At 39.6% G+C, this 14,288-nt stretch overlaps 1 protein-coding gene across 3 annotated transcripts in view; it reads left to right on the top strand.

Annotated features, from left to right (window-relative positions):
* Positions 1-541: 541 nt before the first annotated feature.
* Positions 542-14,288, top strand: part of STAC3 (SH3 and cysteine rich domain 3) — a 36,213-nt gene continuing 22,466 nt past the window's right edge. For 2 of the 3 annotated variants that reach the window (XM_034419250.3, XM_034419249.3), the window contains exons 1-2: positions 542-721; positions 8,621-8,690. In XM_034419250.3, coding sequence (XP_034275141.2) covers positions 8,622-8,690 — 69 coding nt within the window. In that variant the 5' untranslated portion in view covers positions 542-721; position 8,621. The remainder of the gene's footprint in view (positions 722-8,620; positions 8,691-14,288) is intronic. The other variant, XM_087886684.1, reaches the window with a different exon arrangement.

Genomic DNA, 14,288 nt, shown 5'->3' with positions numbered 1-14,288 from the left:
TTTGGGCCAGTCGATTACCTAACCATGAAACTGCTAACCAAATCAGCTTGCTTTTCAAGAGAAGCTAGGATTTCTGCTGTCATACCTTGGATCCAACGTGTTTAACCTAGAGGCAATTTGTCCAAAAGAAAGAAAAAGGTTTTATTTCTAGTTTGGAAACAGGGGCAGGAGAGCGAGGTGGATTTTGTAATGCTTTGCTGCCAGGTCCTTGCATGAGAAAATCTGGAATCTAGAGAGTTAGAAACGAAATATCAAGCCTACGTTTTACCTAACTTTCAGCAAGCAACCTATATTGATGAGAAGTCTTAGCTTGAGACATGAGTGCAAATTTCTGCAGCACTGAGCAGTCAGAATTTGTTTCTCGTCTTGGGCAAAGCAACTCATCTCTGGGCCAGTTTGGGACAAATCTCAGGCCTTCCAGTTCTTCCAAGGGCTGGGCAGATCTGATCAGCTACTGCCTCCTTTGGTCCTGTTTTTGGCCTGCAACTCATGCCCAAATCCAGGCTCAGATTTCTCTGTGTCAGCCCTGCCCATGGAGGGCAGCTGTTCATTCCTTTCTTGTCCTGTCACTCCCGAAGCATTTACATCTTGAGACCCAAGAGGAAAATTGAAATTATCCTTGGCAAATCTCTAAAAGATGTTGGGGAGAATGGAAGAGAGCTGAAATTGGGACAGTTTGGGAAAGATACAATTAACAGGAATACTTCCTCTCTTTTAGAAAGTAAGTATTTCCCCCCTTTTCCCCCCTAGTCTTATTATTTATAAGTTTTTTTAAAAACAGGAATACAAAAATCTATTCTGAGAATTGGAAAGCTAGAGAGTAAAGTGTCCCCTTTGAAAATGTGGCCTGTTGTTTCTCCTTGTTAAGCTTCCTGTATTTGAGATGTGTGTCTGTCCAATTTATGGAGGTCAATAATGGCTGAATTCTAGAAGATCTGGAGTGGGGGTTGGTATCACAACAGAGAAATGGCATTTTATGACTGCCTGTAGGCCTGGGAATATGATGGGATCCTTGTATACTGTAATTTGTAATTTGAGCTGCTGCCAGTGTTCAAGACTGGCCAAAGATTTCATTTTTGCAGGACCGTTTTTTTTCTGGATGTTTGAGTTCTGCAGAGAAAAAAATGCACCTGTTACCAGCTCAGCAAGTCTCATTCTGAGAAGGAACAGGGTTGAGGCAGGGGTGAAATCCAGCAGATTCTGACAGGTTCTGGAAAACCAGTAGCGGAAATTTTGAGCAGTTTGGAGAACTGGCAAATACCGCCTCTGGCTGGCTTCAGAGTGAGGTGGGAATGGAGATTTTGCAATATCCTTCCCCTAGGAGTGGGGAGGGAATGGGGATTTTGCAGTATCCTTCCCCTGCCATGCCCACCAAGCCACACCAAGCCCACCAAGCCACGCCCACAGAACCGATAGTAAAAAAAAAAATTGATTTCACCACTCGGTTGAGGTTTCAATCTGCGGCCCTTTGCAGCTCCCAGGAGGCAAGATAAGGGCCTGCTTCCTAGGCTGAAATGTGAGCAATGATTTAATATGTGGGACGCCACAGATCCAGAATGGAAAGGGGAGAAGGTAAACTTTGAGCACAATTTGAACCTTCAGTGCTGGAGGCAGCTTCATTCTCCATACAGCCCTGAGATGAATTGGAAGCTTATGGCAATGTCTGAATGGAATTGGGGGGAAGGGCTGGCCTGCCAGGCCCATTGCAGAGGGCTTTCTGTCCATTTGGGGGCAATCAGAAATTTTGGAGATAGAGAGATGCATTGGAAAGCCCCAAAGTTTTCCCACCAAGAAACTGCACTAACATGACTGATCGCAGGCTTGAGCTGGGATTGGGATTGGGATTGGCCACTCCAGGGATGGGTTCTACTTACCTTTATTACTGGTTCGCAGCAGGGCTGCACACGCGCTCTTCTGCGCATGCGCAGAAGCGTTTTGGTGACGTCGGGGTCGGTGGGCGGAGCCTCCCGCCGGTTTTACTACTGGTTCTATAGAACCGGTGCGAACCAGGGGCAACCCACCATTGGGCCACTCCCTAACCTTGTCACAAAAGTTGAGGTGATAATGTAAGAATCAGAGGAAAGCAAAAAAAAAAAAAAGGCATTTTTTTTCTCCTGGTTTGATAATGGGGCTCCGTCCTGGTACTGATAAGCAATAGCACTCTGAGACACGGGGGAAATCTAGGTGGCCGGATATATTTCTAGAGGGTTCAGAAGGGAGGGGAGGGGGGAGGAAGTGAGAGAATTACAACCATTCTGTGGTATTTGCTCTTAGTATAATTTAGGCATTTCAACTTGGATGTGTTGACTCGTTTGGCCCATGGTGGCATGTGGCCCTGGACAGCTAATAATATGGCCTCAGAAGATAATAAAAGTTATAAAAAAAATAAAGGAAGTTTGTTATTTATATACCTTAATTTTATTCTGTTTTTTATTCGGCCCAAGACAATTCTTTATTCAATGCAGCCCAAAAGATTGGACAACCACGGCCTAGACTAGAGGAATACTAAGGGCAGATACCTCTGAGTGCATACAAAGTGCCTTTTCCTTTTTTCTGGGTAATCACAATAGATTGGAATAATAAATAAATAAACATATCCCTAATTATCCAGGAATGAGACACCGAGATTCCTAGCTGATATACAAGAAATAGCTTCTAGCCCCTCAGTGCTGTATCTAATCTGATTTTTAACCAGGCACTAACCGCAGAATAACATATTTCTGGTCTGGTATGCAAGGTTGCCAGGTGTCCACTATTTGAGCAGACAGTCCACTATTTTCACATTATGTTCACTATTTTTTTTCACAAAATAGTGGACATTTTTTTTATTCAAAAGCTTTATGATGAAATGGTACGTAATCTAAAGCTGTACAGTCTAAGAGAATAAGGATAGGAGAATCGCGTTTTGTCTTTTTTTTCATAAGTTAGAATGAGACAAAGATCGAATATCCATTGAACTCGATTCTCCGAAAAAATTAATGATGAGATCAAAGCTGCGCAGTCAAATAAAAAATACACACGACAGCAAAGTAAAATGTAATTTAATATTTTACATATTATTATAATATATTTGATGTTTTGAATTTTAAGTAAAGTTTTGAAGTGATTATTTTAATACGTATTAAAATGTTTGTAAGAAAATATATAATTTAATTGTAAATTTTTTTTAATTTTTTTACTACTTAACCCCCCCCCCCCCCCCCCCCGCTTGTCCGCTATTTTTGGGAAGCAGACCTGGCAACCCTACCAGTGGTATGAAATGTAACTGCTTTTCAAGAATTGATATTTCTTTTTATTTTCTTTTAATCACAATGAATTGCTCCTTTCCATACCACCTTTAGGAAGAGCAGTCAGGCAGGGAAATAAAAGAGCTCTATCTTTGAATTTTGGCTGCCGTACTTGATCCTATAAACTCCACCATGGAAGTCCTGTGTGGAGATTTCATTATAGATTTAAAGGTGTTTTAGCAGTCATGCTTTCTCAGGAATTTAATCAAACTACAGTTCCTAAGATTCTTAGTTAGGAAGAGGAGCCATGACACTTATTTCCAGCACAAATCTATAACAGAAATGTGTCTTCTGCGTTATGATTCTTGCAGTTAGGAATCACTCTTTAGAATGGATTTTAAAAATAAGTGTATATTCACAATAAGTAACTTGAATTATCATCTCTTTTTCATCCGTGCAATGGTCTGCCATTTTACCAGCTGAATTTACAGTAACATCTCTGAATTAATTAGAGATAACTAATCTGACCTAGCTGGCAAAGTCCCTAGAGAAGTGGTAATTAGGGGTCTATGTACCTGAAAGATTTGTTGAAAATGCATCCTTCCTGGAAAAAAAGAGAGAGAGCCAATTCTCCAGATAGTATTTGGCTTTTTCCCATCCTGTAGTTAGCAGCGGAATGCAAACACTGTATGATAGCACAACATAGAACTAATATTTGCTCTAAATCCAGTGAAAGGAAATGATTGCATTTACTTTTCTCCTGAGATACAGTAAAATGAAAAAATAAAGCTCTGAGGTTGTTCCTTGCTTGGAACAAAACACCCTATTTGCAAAGATGATGGATGGTGATGGATTTTCGAATGACTGACTCGGTCTGAAAGGAGTCCCAATTTCAGTCGTTTTTAGAAGCCATGCTTCAATCAGTTTTGACAAGGATTGTGTCTAATTTGAATATAACATTTACTTTGATTGAATAATATGCATTCGTAGTTGGTTCCCGCTTATTTCTAATGGGTTTTAAGCTAAAACCTAACCCTGGTGCTGTTTACCCACAGCTAGTGCCCAATGTACAAGCACTTTTTTCCTCCTGTATATTTGTACGCAGTGTAAAAGTGAGTGTGAGAAAGAGAGATTGTATGCAAAGGAGATTTTCCTATCACTTCTATTCAGCTTCATATTGCCTGCTGAGCTACTTGTGTGCTTCTAGGGTGAACCTTTCCTATAGGGCAGGGGTGACAAACTCACATTGTTATGGCAGTGTCACATGATGTATCGCAACTTCCCCCCCCCCTTCGCTAAACCTGGTGTGGGCATGGCCAGCACGTGATACATCCGGCCCACGGGCCACAAGTTGGACACTCCTGCTATAGGGCTTCTTGGATTGTTCTAAAACCTTAGAATTTCTATAACATGATCAGGGAATCCCAATGCAGAGAATTCCCTCACATGTCAGTCTTGAGCAATTTCCAAAAAGGGAGGGCTGGAAACAGGAAAAGCAGATTTTACCTCATTTAGGGGTACGCAGAGATAACTTTGGAAAATAAAAAAAACAACTGAGTTGTCCTAAGGGAAGACATAGAGGACAAATTCAAAATAACTTCAACCATGGTTTAGTTTGGGATAAGAAGGGCCAGAGGGAAAATGGCAGGCTTTCAAAATGTGCTTATTATGCCCTACAACAATAAAGTACAGTACAGCATTCCTATAATTCTTGCAATGTCTCTTGATCTGGCCTACTGCAAAAGACTGACATTCCCTTCCAGATTTGAACTAAGCTGAGGACTTCTAATTGCTATGTCCTTAAAATACTATCTGCCTAGGACAGTTTTTCTCTAATCTGGCATATTCCAAACATGTTGGGACTGCCATTCCCATAATTCCCAGCCAAATAATCCATCAATTGGAGTTTCTGGAAGTTGTTGACTTCCAGCACTTTGCTGGAGAAGACAACTGCCAGCTATTTTCCCAGCAATGTCCTGAGCTGTGGTCCTTCATGTTTTTCTAAAAGTATCAACAAATTGAATTCTTCATTCCTTGCCAGATACATGAAAGATGTGTTTTTACTCTTTGGAGGAGGAAATACTGGTCAAAATTAGTCAAAATCTTTCACAATGGTTTTGCAGGACTGAAAGCCTGAATGGGCTGCTCTAAGTTGCAAACAAAATCAAGAAATACTGCTTGAATAAATTGCCCCTTTCCATGGGAGTAAAACCACTTATCTCAACAAATCAAAGTCACTAAGCCCTGAAAACTAGTCTTTCACTTCAGAAATATTTTCTGCCCATCTCTACTCACTAGATTGGTTTGGATCCTGTGTTCTACAAGTAATAGGTTGACGAATTAGAATTACAATTGACTTTTAGAGATGAGCATCCTACTTCCATGCACACAAAGGATTGGCAGAGAAATATGACATTTTGTGGGATGCCAAGAGATATCTTGGCCTTTGAGCAGCAAGCCAGCAAATATTAGACTCTGAAAAGTTGTACCATGTGACTATACAAAGATAGAAAGGAAGTTTGATTTAATTTCCGTAGTTAGCTAAATATCACTGCAATGGTTACTCCTCATGCATTTAATACTATTTCCCTTTTGTTTTACTAGAAATTTACTAGAATTTACTAGAAAAATGAAATTCAATGGTGAAAAAAAGTAAGGTTCTATATTTAGGCAAGAAAAACAAAATGCACAGCTACAGTATATGTGGTGCCTTGCTTAATAGTAGTAACTATTAAGAGAGGGATCTTGGAGTCCTAGTGGACAACTGTTTAAATATGAGCCAACAGTGTGCAGCAGCTGCCAAAAAAGCCAACACAGTTCTGGTCTGCATAAACAGAGGGATAGAATCAAGATCACGTGAAGTGTTAATACCACTTAAAATGCCTTGGTAAGGCCATACTTGGAATACTGCATTCAGTTTTGGTCGCCACGATGTAAAAAAGATGTTGAGACTCTAGTGCAGAGAAAAGCAACAAAGATGATTAGGGGACTGGAGGCTAAAACATATGAAAAACGGTTGCAGGAATTGGGTATGTCTAGTTTAATGAAAAGAAGGACTAGGGGAGACATGATAGCAGTGTTCCAATATCTCAAGGGCTGCCACAAAGAAGAGGGAGTCAAGCTATTCTCCAAACCACCTGAAGACAGGACAAGAAGCAATGGGTGGAAACTAATGGGTGGAAACTAATCAAGGAGAGAAGCAACTTGGAGGAGTTGCTTAAATTTCTTAAGGAGAAATTTCCTGACAGTTAGAACAATTAATCAGTGGAACAACTTGCCTCCGGAAGTTGTGAATGCTTCAACACTGGAAGTTTTTAAAAAGAGATTGGATAACCATTTGTCTGAAATGGTATAGGGTTTCCTGCCTAAGCAGGGGGTTGGACTAGAAGACCTTCTATTCTATTCTATTCTATTCTATTCTATTCTATTCTATTCTATTCTATTCTATTCTATTCTATTCTATTCTATTCTATTTCTATTCTATTCTATTCTATTCAAAATTTACATTTTGTACCAGTTTTTGGAGAGGTTCTGGAGGCTGAAGCAAGTAGTTCCCAATTGATATCTGTTAAATTGGGTATGAACTATTGGGTTTCAGGACAGTATCTTAAATCTCTTAAAAAAAACAACAACAACCACCTTATAGCCATAAGTTAGTACAGGGAACAGCTGGTCATGCATAAAAAGCAAGCCAGATGGATGCCTTTATATTCTTATCTCAAAGTAATCCTCCATGCATTAAATGAAGTAGGCTATCGTTGCAATAAAGTTTATGTCATCATAAACTTCTTAAAGCTCAACTACCAAGAGCCTTGGTAGTACAGTGGTCTAAGGCACCCTGTTATTAAGCTGGTTATTATGACCAGCTGCCTGCAATTACTGCAGGTTCAAATCTCGCCAAGGCTCAAGGTTGACTCAGCCTTCCATCCTTTTTAAGGTAGGTAAATTGAGGACCCAGATTGTGGGAGCAATAAGCTGACATTGTATAAATATACAAAAGAATGAAGGTTATTGCTTACCGCATTATAAGCCGCCCTGAGTCTCCGGAGAAGGGCGGCATATAAATCAAATTTAAAACAAAAACAAAAACAAGATACTGTCATATTTTCTGCCAGAGACATTGCAATCAATTTCTACCTTTTTTTGTTCTACATGTTTCATTTCCAAAAATGGCTTAATTTCTCAAATGAAAGAGGAGGAACTGGAGCTTATGGAGAGGACAGATATCTTGTATTTAATGGATTTCTAGTTCATCCCCATCTTTTCCTATTGGGGACAAGAAAGGCAGTCAGAGAGAATGCTGCTCAGCTAAGTGGAGATGATTAAATCACTTCTTCCTAAAGGGAATAGAACTGAAATTCTCTTCCCCAATAATGACTTATAGCATCTTATTAGATCATCTATCAATGAAATGATACAAAGCCTATTGTCACTGCTATTATTTTGGCACATTGATAGTTGAATGACTCTAGATAATACTATGAATCACTAGTTGGGAAATGACCTTGGAATAGATAGAGTTTCTCCTTAATCATTTGTGAATACCGTATTGATTACTAATCATAGAGTAAGATTTCCCCTCTATTCATAAACCCATATTGCTCATATTTTAGAAGTTCATCATACAATTAGAGGCAAGGCATTTATTTTGGATAGAACCACGGCACACTGCTTTATGAAAGATAATAGATAATAGATGCAGTGAAGAAGTTATTTGGAAGGCTAAATATGTGTGGATCCATTTAACTCTGCATTCAGCTTCAAAAGTGGGTATTGGGAAAAAGGCTTTTGAGGTAATGAAAAATAAAATTTGTAAAACTGAGCTGAGATGGCATTTTGCTCTGCTGCCAAAACAAAAATGTTGTGTAGATTAATAAGGCAGTAATTGTCCATAGGCACTAGTAATTTGTTTTCCCAATCCCATTTGCAATTAAAATGATGCAACAAAATGCTCATGATTGTGTAGATTTGACGTCTTATTAAATTCCCTCCCGGTCTGATGAATTCTGCATCATCTCTATTGTATCAGTTAAAAGGGGGCAATAGTTATTGGACTGAAAGTGATACTCCATGTGTTCAAAAGTACCATTTTTATAGGAATTTTTATAGGTTTATGGTTAAGTGTTGATGCTGAAATTGCATTCTGGGGATAAACATGGTTTAGGTTTAAATCCAATGTGAGTATTTGCATTTTCAAACAGGCCTGTAATTTTGACATTTAAGTGTCAGCTTCCTCACAGTTGGGAATTATAAACTGTTATTGCCAGTGTATCAAAAGTATTGGATATATGACCCAACTAGATAAAACACCAGCTTTTGCTTTTTTTGCAAAGAGTTGAAATTTCTTCTATGTTTGTATTTTATCTTTACATCTGTTCTCTTTTTTTGCACAGTATGACAGAAAAAGAGATTATTGAGCCATCCGCTTCCCCCATATCTATAAGGGGGAAATCTCCAGAAGGGGTAAGTGTTATGGGTTATTCTAGGAGGGTAAGGGTGTAAATCCTATCTCCTAATTCCTCCACAATCAGCCACAGGGTCTTTCTGGAGTCTTTTCCAACCTCCTGTCCTCTGGATATTTTGAATTATTGAGTGAGAAGTCTGAGAGTTGTAGTCTAATATATCTAGAAGCCACAAGGTTGAAAATCTGCTCTGGAGAGACATGGTTATTCAGACAATCCAATGATGCCAGAACCTTCTAATGACAGCCTTTGGCCATGATGGCTGCAACCAATCCTCTCCTTTCGATTAAGGTTATATAGCCCATCCTAAACCACATCTACTGTGTTCACGAGGAACACTTTTTCTTTTTTTTTTACAATTAACATGTTGGGTTTCATGACTGGAGAAGTTACTTCCTCTTCACCATTATCTCTACCAAAGGTTAAAGTTGCTGCCATTGGTCCCACTTGTCCAGCCTCAAATTTAGCAAAGTTCTCTTTTCTGTGATCCAGTATAAGTCTTGCCCAATGGGATTTTTGAGAATGTATTTTCTTGAACATAGGTCAACCTGTTACAAAGAACTAGTTGTCAATAAGGTATTAATAATGTTATTACTAATTTTTAAGTAGAGGAAAAAGGGGAAGATGCCTACACAGCAAATTATAATGGAATGATGGCAGCGCCACAGACACTGTAAGGATTTTTCTTCTGTGCAATGCACAGTTCTTTCACACTTCCTTGCTTATGAGAACACACATTCTAATGCAACTCACCATGTCCAATAAAAAACATTCATGGGGGTAAACTAATAGTTTAGTTCAATTGGAGAAACATTTTGAAGGCCCCTAACATGATTTAATAAAGCCAAAGCTTTATCCTAACACATACCCTGTTTCCCCCAAAATAAGACATCCTCTGATAATAAGCCCAATTGGGCTTTTGAGCGCATGGCAATAAGGCCAAGCGCTTATTTCAGGGTTCAAAAAAATATAAGACAGGGTCTTATTTTTGGGAAAACACAGTAGTTCCTCTCCAGTTTGAAGATCTCCGGGGGGGGGGGGGATCCACTTCTATCAAGATAATTGGTTCTATTTTCAAACTCTTCTTGCCATCAAAATATTATTGTCATCTGGTAGCTTAAACTCATTAGATTTAATCCTAACTCTAGGGCAGAAGTGAGCAAACCTTTGCCCCACTTCTATATGCTGGTCTTTCAAATCCAGGTATCTGTATTATTTGACATTGAAATTACCAGTACAAGCTTTAGAATTCACTTTGCTTTTTTAAAAAAAAAAAAGGATTGTAGGTACATATGGAAACCTGCTGTTCAAGAAGCACACTTCCAAATCCTATTTAAGTGGCAAAATTACATCTAGGAATGAAATTGCAACCTGGCTGAAAACTGCACAGCATCGTGGAACTTTGCAAAAAGGAGGTCAGATTTCTGCACTGGTGGACATCCGTCCCAGTGAAGCGTTCAAATATATTTAAGCTGCATAATTGCTGCAATCTTTTGAAGGTTCATGGAATTCCTGAAAACTGCAGAGAATGGATAAGTTTTGGTAGCTTATCTATGTTAGCAAGCTTATCTATGAGGAATTTCATGTGGAAAGATGAGCTAGCTTTTGGATAAAGGCATGATTTCTTTCTGTGAGTTCTGAACATTAGCACGGGAGTATAAATACTAGAAAAGTGAGTCGTTTATATGTGGATACACACATTCTTGTCTGTGAGGCTTGTAATATATGAAACCACTAAATATATGGATCCACTAAAAATGCTGGATTAAATCAGCCTATGCTATATCAAATAAGCCTATGGCCCATGGCAATTGGTGGTTAATTTATATTCTTACCTATGCATCCTATTCAACTCCTGCATTTAAAATAATAAGCAGAAACCCAACAAATCAGGATGTGTGTTTGAAATTGAATGTTAGTTACTTCATCAACGGCTTCTAACCCAGCTAAACTCATAGGTCTGAATTCTGCCTTTCTCCAAGTTGAAAAGCTGTTTCTATTTCTTGTGCTGTTTTTTCCCCATCTGTCCTATTCTGATAGGTGTTCCATTCCATAAAAGAGAAGGAATTCCAACTATCAAGTGACATATTATTTTGCTAGATCAATAGTAGTTCAGTATTGGGTCCATTTACTTAATTAAGATGCCAAGGTCATAGTGGTAAAATAACTTAAAGCACTTTCACTGGTCTATAGCATATCTTAGATACTTGCAAAGGGAGTGTTGGTGTCAACCTTGAAGCAAACCTGGATGAGGCCATCTTTGAGGCTTCGTGGTTGCCACAAGGCAGAGGGAGAGAAAGGGAAGGGAAAAATTAGATAGCTCGGCTTTGCCGTCAAAATAAAAAGTTTTCCTCCTCCCTTTCTAAAGCCACATTAGAACTAAGGGAGTACAGTTGGATACTGATTTCAGATGGTGGCATTCTCATGTAGTTTTAGGTAACAGGGTAATTTTTAATCTGCATTCTGCACCAGAGCAATAACCTTCCACTTTATAGAACTGTTCTCCAATTGATAATAATAAAAAACATTTAATAAAATTAAAATGATACAGGATAAGAAGTGAAAGAACAACAGGAATATGAACTAAAAATAATTAAGAGTTGAGTCTATAAAATGTGGGTTCCTATTAGAAATATCTTTGGCAATCTAACCCGTTCTCTCTATTTTTTAAAGATCTTTTTATCCTGCCTTTATCATTTTTGTAAGTAACTCAAGGTGGGGAATGTACCTAATGCTCCTTTCTCTTCCTCCTATTTTCCCCATATCAGCAATTGTGTGAGATGGGTTGGGCTGAGAGAGAGTGACTGACCCGCAGTCACCCAGCCAGCTTTCCTGCCTAAGGCAGGATTAAAACTCACAGTGTCCTATTTTCTAGCCTGGTACCTTAACTACTAGACCAAATACTTGACACCTGTATCCCTAATATTCATAAGTACTTTTGAGAAAGTGTTTCATATGCATCCTCCATAATGCTTACAATAAGCCCTTTAAGTCAGACCATTATTCTGGTAACTTTATTTCAGGTAAGGGTTGGTAAAAGCTAAAAATGGTTTGTCCAATGCCCAACTAGTGAATTAATTGTATGAGTCAGATTTGTACAAGGGACTGGGATTTTCCGTTTGTCACTCTGTTCATTGAGCAATAACTGTGATGGATGAGTCGTGTAACTCATTCTTGTTACATGCCTTGGGTCTTCTGTTAAGATAAAAATCTGTCATTTCCCTGGTTAACAGGTTGGCAAGCTCAAAATATCACAAGCTATTATGACTGCATAGGGCAATTGCCACTGACTGCGGGGTAAGAGGAGAACTGAAGACGAATAGAATAGAATAGAATAGAATAGAATAGAATAGAATAGAATAGAATAGAATAGAATAGAATAGAATAGAATAGAATAGAATTGGAAGGGACCTTGGAGGTCTTCTAGTCCAACCCCCTGCTTAGGCAGGAAACCCTACACCACTTCAGACAAATGGTTATCCAACATCTTAAAAAATTCCAGTGTTGGAGCATTGACAACTTCTGGAGGCAAGTTGTTCCACTGATTAATTGTTCTAACTGTCAGGAAATTTCTCCTTAGTTCTAGGTTGCGTCTGTAACAAGATTTACAAGCCCTCTTTCCATGCAGACTTCAGGTAGAAGATCGAATTAGTAGGACTTTGGGAACCTGAACTGGAAGTGATATAAGCAGTCAGACCTGAAGTGGAAAGTGCTGAAGGCAAATCTGTGACCTGATTCAGACATTTCACTAAACCAAAATGTCTTTGGTTGGTTTCTGACTTAGTAAGATTTGCAAACCCAACCCTTTGCTATTTATTCAGTGGGTTAAACACAGCATGGTTTAATGTGCTATTCATACAGTGCCAAAAATCTCACCTAAGAAACAGACTTGTAGCAGAAGAGACTTTGATATTCTTGTTTTGCTGTAAGTTTGCCTAGAGTTTCCTAGAGAGAGAGGAATTGAGGGCTGAAATGGAAGTAAGCATTGGCAAGAGGTGCTGTTCTTAACCATACAGAAACTTTGAAAGAGAACATAAGAATGAAGTCCCTTCTACAACCCAATCAGGAGAACCTACAGAATAACACAGATGGAAATATTGCTCAGGCATACAGAAAACTGTTTGCTTGGTACGGGATCTATATTCTCATATTTTGTTCTGAAAAACGCTGGACAGAGCCCCGAGTGTTGTGTGTTGGGTAATCGTATGTTCTCTGTTGCCAGAAGCCTGCTTCAAGAGCACCAATGCTGCAAGAATTTCCGCATTTCATTAAACTGCCCAAGTTCGGGATCTCAAGAGACCCTGAATATGAATAAATAAATATATGCAGGCGAATGATTTGCTGCTTTCCCCCTGAGACTATCAGCCCTTAGCCTCAGGAAATGGGCTGCATGTCACTCATTGCTTTCTCCTTGCTGACTCTGGAATTTGCAACTTGTTCCTTTCCCAGGAATCCTCTGTCCTCTGCTGCTTTGACTGCCCTGCTTAGTATAGAAACAATATCTGTACCAGTAAACCATCCTCCTGTCTCAGATCTTACACAGTTCACTGGGCTCAGAGTCAAGATGACCATCACCCTTGTGGAAATAAGTTACCGTACCAATATCTTAAGGATTGATAGGACAATAGGGGTACATACAGTATAAATGTGCACTTCAATGAGGACTTAGAACAGAACTGGAATGTTCTGACCTAGGCTTCCTGAGAAAACATAAATCACAATCTTAGTCCCAAAAACCTCTTTTATTGAGACGGCTATGAATTACGGTCATTCACAGTCCGTAATGATTCGCATACAGTCTGTGAAGATTCCGACAGATGTCTGCTCGAGTTGACACAGTCTTTCAGGGTAATGTTGATAAGCACCCACCTTTATCTCCCTTGAAATGCTGCCAGAGACCTAATTGTCAATTAGTTTTGCAAGGCCAAATGGAGCACAGAGTCAAACGGACTTCTCAGAGCTTGAATTGACTATATGAACTAATTGCTTCCTGCAAAGTCTCACGTCCATTTGCTCCTCTTTTATGTCGTATGGGAGGGGCCAATTATCTCCAAGCCTTACTCCCGAGTCGCCCTTTTTTTTTCTTAATTGTTCTTGCCTTCTAGCAGCTCTGCACATGCGCACACTGGGAACTGGCTCACACTGTTCTTCTGCCTTGGTGATGTCAGATTCCGGAGCCTCCAAAGGCAACACATAACTACCAGATGGCTCTGGCCCCCTCTCTGCCTCCGACGCAGAGCCCTCATTTGAGCCTTCCCCAGACTACGGGACTGGCCCATGTTCCTCCCCAACCTCCTCACTGTCCGAATCTGCTGCCACCTCTGCTGGCTGCTGGCAAGCCACAACGTGGAAGGGACCTTGGAGGTTTTCTAGTCCAGTCCCCTGTTCAAGCAGGAGAACCTATACCATTTTAGACAAGTGGCTGTCCAGTCTCTTCTTAAAAGCCTCCAGTGATGGCTTGCCCATGATTTCTGAAGGCAAGCTGTTCCACTGGTTAATTGTCCTCACTATTAGGAAGTTTCTCCTTAATTCCAGACTGCTTCTCTCTTCGATTAGTTTCCAACCATTGTTTCTTGTCCTGCCCTCCGGTGCTTTGGAG

Source organism: Pantherophis guttatus, chromosome 2 (genome assembly GCF_059756535.1).
Source record: "Pantherophis guttatus breed Tessera chromosome 2, ASM5975653v1, whole genome shotgun sequence".
Classification (NCBI taxonomy): Eukaryota; Metazoa; Chordata; class Lepidosauria; order Squamata; family Colubridae; genus Pantherophis; species Pantherophis guttatus.
Note: the sequence above shows the minus strand (reverse complement) of the source record. Positions and strands in the feature narration are given on the sequence as shown.